This window comes from Gossypium hirsutum, chromosome D13, assembly GCF_007990345.1.
Source record: "Gossypium hirsutum isolate 1008001.06 chromosome D13, Gossypium_hirsutum_v2.1, whole genome shotgun sequence".
Lineage (NCBI taxonomy): Eukaryota > Viridiplantae > Streptophyta > Magnoliopsida > Malvales > Malvaceae > Gossypium > Gossypium hirsutum.
The window spans coordinates 59,562,722-59,571,539 of NC_053449.1; the positions used below are offsets into that span (position 1 = coordinate 59,562,722).

General features: G+C 34.3%; 1 protein-coding gene across 1 annotated transcript; it reads left to right on the top strand.

The window, feature by feature from the left end:
- The first annotated feature begins 2,304 nt into the window (after positions 1-2,304).
- Positions 2,305-6,058, top strand: LOC107937955 (cysteine-rich receptor-like protein kinase 19). Its single transcript, XM_016870971.2, has 7 exons — positions 2,305-3,774; positions 4,105-4,236; positions 4,314-4,495; positions 4,691-4,901; positions 5,015-5,252; positions 5,351-5,501; positions 5,614-6,058. Exons 1-7 carry the CDS (start codon positions 2,619-2,621, stop codon positions 5,923-5,925), a joined length of 2,382 nt encoding a protein of 793 aa, XP_016726460.2. The 5' UTR covers positions 2,305-2,618; the 3' UTR covers positions 5,926-6,058.
- The last annotated feature ends 2,760 nt before the right edge of the window (positions 6,059-8,818 follow it).

Sequence of the window (8,818 nt, forward strand, 5' to 3'; positions counted from 1 at the left end):
TATTAATTCATGTTTAATGTGCTTAATTCAATGGAGCAAAAGTCCCTGTTTAAGAGTAGATCTAGATTGAGTGGAGTTGCATGCAATCCTAGAAATAGAACGACATAAATCTACTGAAATAGAGTCAAATCTCATAGGAGAATCCATAAATCAAGCTAATGCGACAATAGGGGTTTTAATTAGAAAGAGATTTTAATTAATCAACCTAGAGTCAGTTGCTTCTACTCTCGAAAGAGATATTAACATAATTTAGGGATTTCTACAGATCAAGACACCAAGTGAATTAATCGTTTAAATTAGATTAATAATAATAGAAGGAGTCTAGGTGGATTCTTTCCTGGGTATTGTCTCTCTCATTGGTTATCTTTTGATTATTTTCCTGATTCGTTCTCTGTTGTGTTCTTAGTTAAATTAGTTTAATAATTTTAGATTAAAACTCATCACTCCAAATTGACGGTTAAATAATAAGAAAATGATAATTATTAATAATTTTAGTCTTCGTGGATACGATATCTCTACTCATCGTAGCTATACTATTATTCGATAGGTGCATTTGCCTTAGTCGTATTTTTAGTTAGTCACATAAGACACATCAGCTATCTTTTGATGAGTCAAACCAGGAAGGAAAAAAGAAAGGTCTAAGTTGAAGCTAGACAAGACAAGTCTCAAAAGGGGGTTTACAAAAAGAGTAAGGTTATGACCAAATTCGCCCTGATATGTTCGCCAGTGATATGTTTGCTAGTGATGTGTTCAAGAAGAACATATAGGCGTCAACCATGCCAGTAAATTTCATGAGCTTACATGAAACTCAAGGAGTTATTTACGTGCATTACTCCCTATTACTCGTAATATTAATAATATATTAATATGTTATCATTTAATAGTTGATGTATGGAATCTCACTATGTTCATTCAAACTTATGAGTGGCTTGCCTTAAGTGCAGGATCCAAGGCTGTTATGAAAAGTGTGGGAAGGGACCAAGGCAGATCTTGCGGAATCCTTATGGGCTTTTTTTTGTTCTGGTATCATGCATATAGAGGGGCTCCCTTATAGGCTACATCTTGAGGTTGAATTTGTAATTAAGTAGAATCCAATTTTTCAGAATAAGTGTATAAATAAATTCAGTGGATGAGTATGATTGTAAAGAACATTAATCTACTTAGTTAGGTAATCATATAATAACAAGTTTAATGTGATGTTCATTTATGGAAAGATTATGGATAATTAATTGATTGGATTAAAGTTGTACGACAACATAATATTAAATCTGGCATGAAATTAAATAAATTAAAAATTTGTTGTTAGATAATACGGTTCAATTATGACGTTCAACACCCGGACCTGACGATTGGGTTCGCGAAGTGGCAAGGTGCAAGTTATAGCTAAAACTTTGGTGCATGCACATTTTGTCTAGTTTGCATGCTAGTCTTTTGTTTAGTTCCTTGTAATTTCATTTAGTTAAGAATGGATTTGGTTTGCTTTTGTTTTGATGTGTTTAAGTGCTGATTGACATAATCAAGTTATGTGCAAGCAAAGTTTTACAAGTTACAAGGTTATTAGTGGGAGTAGTTAAAGGTTCGATTGTATTTGGTATTGGTTTGACAATATATGTTGTATTTTTAAAGAAATGAAATACATATTGTTATAGTAGGCGCCGACAATAGAACGAATGTAAAACAATAAGAAATAAAATTAAAAATATAGATTTTACGTGGAAATTTTTTTGGGAAAAAATCACAGGCAAAAGAGGAGAAATTCACTAATGTTAAAAATTAAATGTTAGAAGAAGAGTTTCAACTACATTTATATAAATGTTAAAAAACTTTATTCTAATCTATGTAAAATAAAAAAGTGTAGTTTTTACGAATTCTTCTTATGCAGCATATATCATTTGAGCATCTTTGCTGTTGTTTTTGCTCCTTAAAACTATAGCCCTTGGATGATGAAGTTCTGGCTAGGGCTGATAGGATCAATTTGTGTAAATCATATAGTAATTCAAAATTATCAGAAATGTAATAAAACGTCAACTCTGAAATTCAATTTTGTGTAAATCTTTTCGTCAGTCCAAAACAGTTCGATGATGATGATATTCACATGGCGAAATAGAAGACGGTGTGAGCACGGAAAGAAAGGCGGTCCCGCTTTATGTGGTTCTGGCAATCGATAGCTTCATTTGTCAATAGTCAAGTCTGAAAATAGTTAGCCTTGAAAGTGACCCACCTTAACTATATACTGGTACACTTTCTATTTTCATCCATATATAGGGAAGTGCTATACGAAATCTTGTTCCATTGTGAAAGAAAACCAATGCATTGGTGATGGCAGCTGAGAATTTCATCTTTTTTTGCTCTTTCTCTCACAACCTATGTTAAAGTTCAACAAAAGTGATGGTCAAGTTTTATTTCAAAAATCAAACCCTTTAATTTGATGTAAGTTTCCACCTTCAGCAATGATCCAGTCCAATCTCTCTTTGTCTCTTCAAACCCAACGGTCAAGGAAGTTTCCTCTTTTGTTTACACAATTGAATAGAGTTCCAGTTTTCTCCGAGAACAAAATAAATGTTTCCCACTAACAGTAAAAAGAACGTTAGTTTACTTTACGTAATCTAGACGTGTTGATGTTGCTTTACATATTATACAACTTTCACGTTTCTAGGCAAGAGATTGATTTTTCAATGGCTTCTAATAAACCCATTTTTTTCTCCTTCTTCTTCTTCCTTTTTCTGTTTCTCTCATTGAACCTGCAAAGCTCAGTCTCACAAACATGGATCAAAGCTGGTTACTGGGACTCTGGCGCTTCCCTTCCAGTTTCTGATATAAACTCTGCTCTTTTCACTCATCTTTTTTGCGCTTTTGCTTTTCTAAACTCAACCTCCTATCAGCTCTTTATCAACTCCTCAAATGAACAACATTTCTCTAACTTCACCAGGACTGTAAAACTAAAGAATCCATCCGTTACTACTATTTTGTCCATTTGGGTTAGAAGAACTGAGTCTACCACCTTTTCTTTGATGGTTAATGAAACTTCTCGTCGAAAATCTTTCATTGAGTCTTCAATCAAAACAGCCAGGTTTTATGGTTTTCATGGTTTAGACCTTTGTGGAGTTGAGCCTCGGAATGGCATCAATATGACCACTTTTGGTACTTTCTTGGCCGAGTGGCGAGCTGAGGTAGCATCCGAGTCAAGAAACTCCGGTAAGACACAGTTGCTATTAACTATGTCGGCTAATCGCTTGCCGATTGTCAACTCAGTGAGTTATCCTATTGAGTCTACAAAGCTAAACCTGGATTGGGTGTCTATTATAGCATATGACTACTATGTGCCAACATTAGATAGGTTTACTGGTTTTCATGCTGCTTTATATGACCCATTAGGAAGGGCCAACACTGATGATGGCATAAAGGAATGGTTAAAGAGAGGATTCCCTGCTGATAAGCTAGTTTTAGGTTTGCCTTACCATGGCTATGGATGGAGGCTTGTTAACTCTGGTGACAGTGGCATTGGTTCAGCAGCTTCAGGGCCGGCTGACACCATTGATGGTTCAATAGGGTATAAGTCAATCAAATCATTCATTCTAGATTATGGTTATGGCGTTGAAGCTGTGTATAATTCTACTTATGTGGTGAATATTTGCAAAATCGGGTCGAATTGGATCAATTTCGATGATGTGGAAGCCATTAAAGCTAAGGTTTCTTATGCCAAGGTAAAGGGTCTGCTTGGTTACAATGCCTTTCAACTTTCCAATGACGATAATTGGGTCCTTTCACAAGCTGGTAAGATGGTTCTCTCCCTTTAGAACATAACAAAATTTTCAGAAATTATTGAATTTTTAAACATTGGCTTGGAAAAAGACTTCAACTAGCATTATTTCTTGCCTCTATTTGGTATATTTGACTTGGAAAAATACATTACCTGTCATTTCTTTTTGTCTCTTTTACGGCATTTCAGTTGGAAAATATGCCACATAGGTGTCTTGTCATTATTATGCCATGTTTGCATGCTAAAATATTAAAGAACAGAGCTTAAGTTTGCTAAAATTCTGAAATCTTTACAGAACATTGAACTGTAATTAATGTAATGAATAATGTATCGTTGTTCCGCAGCTTGTGGAATAGGCACCAGTCAGCCAAAGAAACATCGATTATTGGTTATTGTTTCGGTTACAGTTGCTGCAGTGGTTTTCCTAATGTTAGCTATCACCTGTTACCTGCAAAAGAAAATATTCAAATCACAAGGTAAGAATGGACATGTGAGAATCTGCAATGATTCCAAACAGTTATCGAACATTGACTCGAGAAGGTTTCAACTGCAGGGCTTTGGTGTGCATTGAAAATGTTGGTTTCTTGGATAAGAACCAAAACATCAGCTGAAAAAAGGCATGAATACGATGATCCTAATCTCCAAGTTTTCAGTTTCTCTAGCATTAAAGCTGCCACCAATAACTTTTCAAATGATCATAAGCTCGGAGAAGGTGGATATGGACCTGTTTACAAGGTAATGTACTATTACTCTATTAGCCACTTTCGGGGGCTTTGCGGTAATGTATAATGTGTTTGAAGAACCACACGTTTGCCGCTTACCTGCAGGAGGTTCTGAAATTCCAAGTACATTCAAAGGATTAATCTTTTATCGTACCTTTTTTTGGTTTTTAAAACTACTAACTGAATTGTGGATTGTGGACTATAACAGGGAAAGTTACCAAACGGGCAGGAAATAGCGGTGAAGAGGCTCTCGAAAAGCTCGAATCAAGGGTTCGAGGAGTTCATGAATGAGGTCACTCTTACAGCTAGGCTTCAACATGTGAATCTAGTTCGAGTTCTGGGAATTTGTACTGAGAAGGAAGAAAAATTGCTGGTTTACGAGTTCATGCCACACAAAAGCTTGGATTTCTACCTCTATGGTAACCAATGCTTAATTTTTTCAACTTAGTATGAGTGTTAAGACATTTTTATGGCATGTTATTTCATAAACTTCTTCAGCAAAACACATTGTTCATGCACTTAACCGATGCAGATCCAATTAAAAGGCATCTGTTAGATTGGAGAAGACGAGTCTCGATAGTCGAAGGCATTACACAAGGGCTTCTATATCTCCAAGAATACTCAAATTACACTATAATTCATCGTGACATAAAGGCGAGCAATATCTTATTAGATTATGAAATGAACCCAAAGATATCAGATTTCGGGATGGCTAAATTTTTCAAGAAGGATGAACTTGAAGCAAACACCGGCAGAATTGTTGGGACATAGTAAGTGAATCAGACGGTCTCAAATGATACATATCCGATTGTTTTCCATCTTTTCCATTGAATCTATACATAGTTATTAATTCATTGATTCAATGCAGTGGCTATGTTCCTCCGGAATACGTTAGGAAAGGAATATACTCAACCAAGTATGACGTTTATAGTTTCGGAGTTCTACTTCTGCAAATTATCAGTGGCAAGAGGAATTCCAGTCTGTATGGATGCCATGAAAACTTGAATCTTCTAGAATATGTAAGTAACTTTGAGACACTTTTTTTTCATCTCCATTTGGCACACTTTTTCTTCATCTCCATTTTGCAGTACGAATATTGTAAAATGTATAATGTTGAATGATAATATCCAGGCATACGAATTGTGGAAACAAGGTCGAGAGGCAGAGTTTTTCGATGCATCACTGGATGATTCATCTTCGTCATGTAAGCTCATTAGATGTATGCAATTGGCACTGCTATGTGTGCAGGAAAATCCTGCAGATAGGCCGTCAATGGTGAAAGTTTTTACTATTCTCAAGAACGAAAACAGTGCTGCAATCTCTGTACCTAAGCAGCCTGCATATTCAATAACAAGATACGAAAGGAAGGAAAGTATAGACATTGGGAGGAAGAAAGTTTTTTCTGTTAACGATGCATCGATAACCCAAGTGGAACCTCGATGACTGACAGCTTATGCATTTGGGAAACATTTATGTAAAAGGATCATGTTTTTTTTTTTACCAACCTTTGGTCATGCAAATATAGATATTAAAGATTGGAGCAAGTTGTTGAATCTATAGGTTTAATGGTGATTGATTTTCAAGCCAAAAAGAACAGGAAAAGAGGAAAATTTTCATTACAAGCTGAAGTTGGAACAAATAACTAACCTTATATTGAGTCTGGGTTTTCCTTTTTTGCGTATGAAAGCTGCATGTCCCTTCAAAACTTCAACTTTGTTACACCTCAGGATATTTTCCTCTTTCCTTACAATATTCAAAGATTTTCATATTTTCTTCAACGTCGTATGTTTTCTGCTATGCAATCACCATGAAAACAGAGAAATAAGGAACCAAAGCCCTCGACTCCAAGTCCAAACCACACCATCAGCAAGAAAGAAGGTATGAACCCCATACCAACAGGTAGTGATGTTGGAATCAGTACCATATTAATCGGTTGAACTAAAAATTCGTATTAATCGGTTCAACTAAAAATCGGTAATTAACTATTTACTAATTTGAACTTTGAAGAAAAATGTAATAACTCAATATCCTTTTATATATATATATATATATATATATAAAGACTATGAACAAATTTGTCAATTGTCGTTTCATTGTCTCCTGCGATAATTATATCATCCCAAATGTAACATCATTTGAATTGAACAAACATCGATGCATTTCATCGAGATAATGAAAACAATGGTAACATCATTTGATATATAGCTCTTAAAGATTGCTTTAACCTGTAAAGTGGCTCATGAAATTTACACACAAGGTTTTTACCTCTAAACGTGTTGCTTATAAATTGGGGGTTGTTGCATATATACAATTTCTATAATATCCCCTGTTGACATCTATTTTCTATGGATGGATGAAAATTTAATTAAAATTTTCAAAGCAGTCTATTTTTATGTCTCAAAACATACTAACTTTGAAGCTAAAAATCTCAAAATAATTTATGACTTGTCTCAAGACATAAATATCCTTGTCTCAAGGTATGAATTTGAAATTTGATATTTGAGTTTAGATTCGAATTCTAACTCTAATATTAACTCATGCAATTCCGTAAATTGATAAAATGAAATCATTGAGTTTATAAATAATATATATGTGAATTATATGATAATTAAATTGAATGTATTTATGCTATAGTAGCTTGAGTTGTGATAAGTCATAAAAGTAACATATTTTAATCCTATTTTTAATGCGTTTCTGGATGATTAATGATGTAAATTAGTGAATTTGATGCTCCTAATCCTTTAAATTCATGTTTCTATCACTACATCAAAACAGGCTTTTAGCGACGTTTTTTTAAGCCTTTAGCAGCGCTTTTTAGCGCCGCTAAAAGTATTTGCAACGCTTTCAGGAGAGCATTTAGGAGCAAAAGGAGCGAAAAACGAGTCAAAATGGGACGAATAAAGTTGTTTTCAGGATCCACATGACCTAGGCATATCCAGACGGGCTGGCCACACGCCCATGTGCTAGCCCATGTTGATATCGCACACTGTTTCCCAAACACGCAGAAAAACTCAATTTTTAGACTTTCTTAGTATTCTAAAGTCTATAAATGTCAATTAGAAGAAGACTTAAGGGGGCATTCAGAGAAGATTGAAGAAAAGACTCGAAAAACGCCATCGGATTCAACTCGAAAGCGGATCTCCTTCAAGATTGAAGATCTCCATTTAATTTCATTCGAAGTTTTATTGAGTTTCTTTATGTCTTGTTGTTATCCTAATTTTGAGATGTTTTCATTCCAGATTATGAACTAAATTTCCTAGATACCTAGGGAAGATAAAACCTATGATGAATCTTATTATTTGATTTTTGATTTACATGATAAATATTTGATTCTTGTTCTCAATTATGTACGCTTATTTCGTGTTTTAATATTTTTATGATATTAATTCATGTTTAATTTTTTTATTTCAATGGAGCAAAAATCCCTGTTTAAGAGTAGATCTAGCATAATTGAGTGGAGTTGCATGCAATCCTAGAAATAGGACGACATAAATCTACCGAATTAGAGTCAAATCTAATAGGGGAATCCATAGATCGAGTTAATGCGACAATAGGGGTTTTAATTAGAAAGAGATTTTAATTAATCAACCTAGAGCCAGTTGTTCTTACTCTCGAAAGAGATATTAACATAATTTAGGGATTTCTACGGATTAAGACACAAGTGAATAAATCGTTTACATCGAATTCATAATAATAGGTGAAGTCTAGGTGGATCCTTTCTTGGGTATTATTTGTCTCATTAAGTATCATCGATTATTTTCCTATTTCATTCTCTGTTACGTTCATAGTTAAATTAGATTAGTAAATTTAGATTAAAAACAATCACTCCAATTCATCGGCTAAATAATAGAAAAAGTAATTATTAGTACTTTTAGTTCTCATGGATACGATATTCCCTACTCACCATAGCTATACTATTGTTCGATAGGTGCACTTGTCTTTGTCATAATTATAGTTAATTTAGTGACCATCAAGTAGTTTCGACAACATAACATGACATCACATGTTCGGAACCGACAATCAGATCTAGAGTGTTACAAATTCCACATTTACTCACATTATATGTTTTTTGATATCTCAAAAAATGAATTCTACTGTCACTAAATGTATGAAATTAATCATACAACATCTGATCATTTTGACCATCCGATCCTTTATGAAACAAGAGCCATAAAAAAATTATTAATGAAACAAGAGCCTTAGTCGTATTTTTAGTTAGTCACGTGAGACACATCAGCTATCTTTTGATGAGTCAAACCAGGAAGGAAAAAAGAAAGGTCTAAGTTGAAGCTAGACAAGACAAGTCTCAAAAGGGGGTTTACAAAAAGAGTAAGGT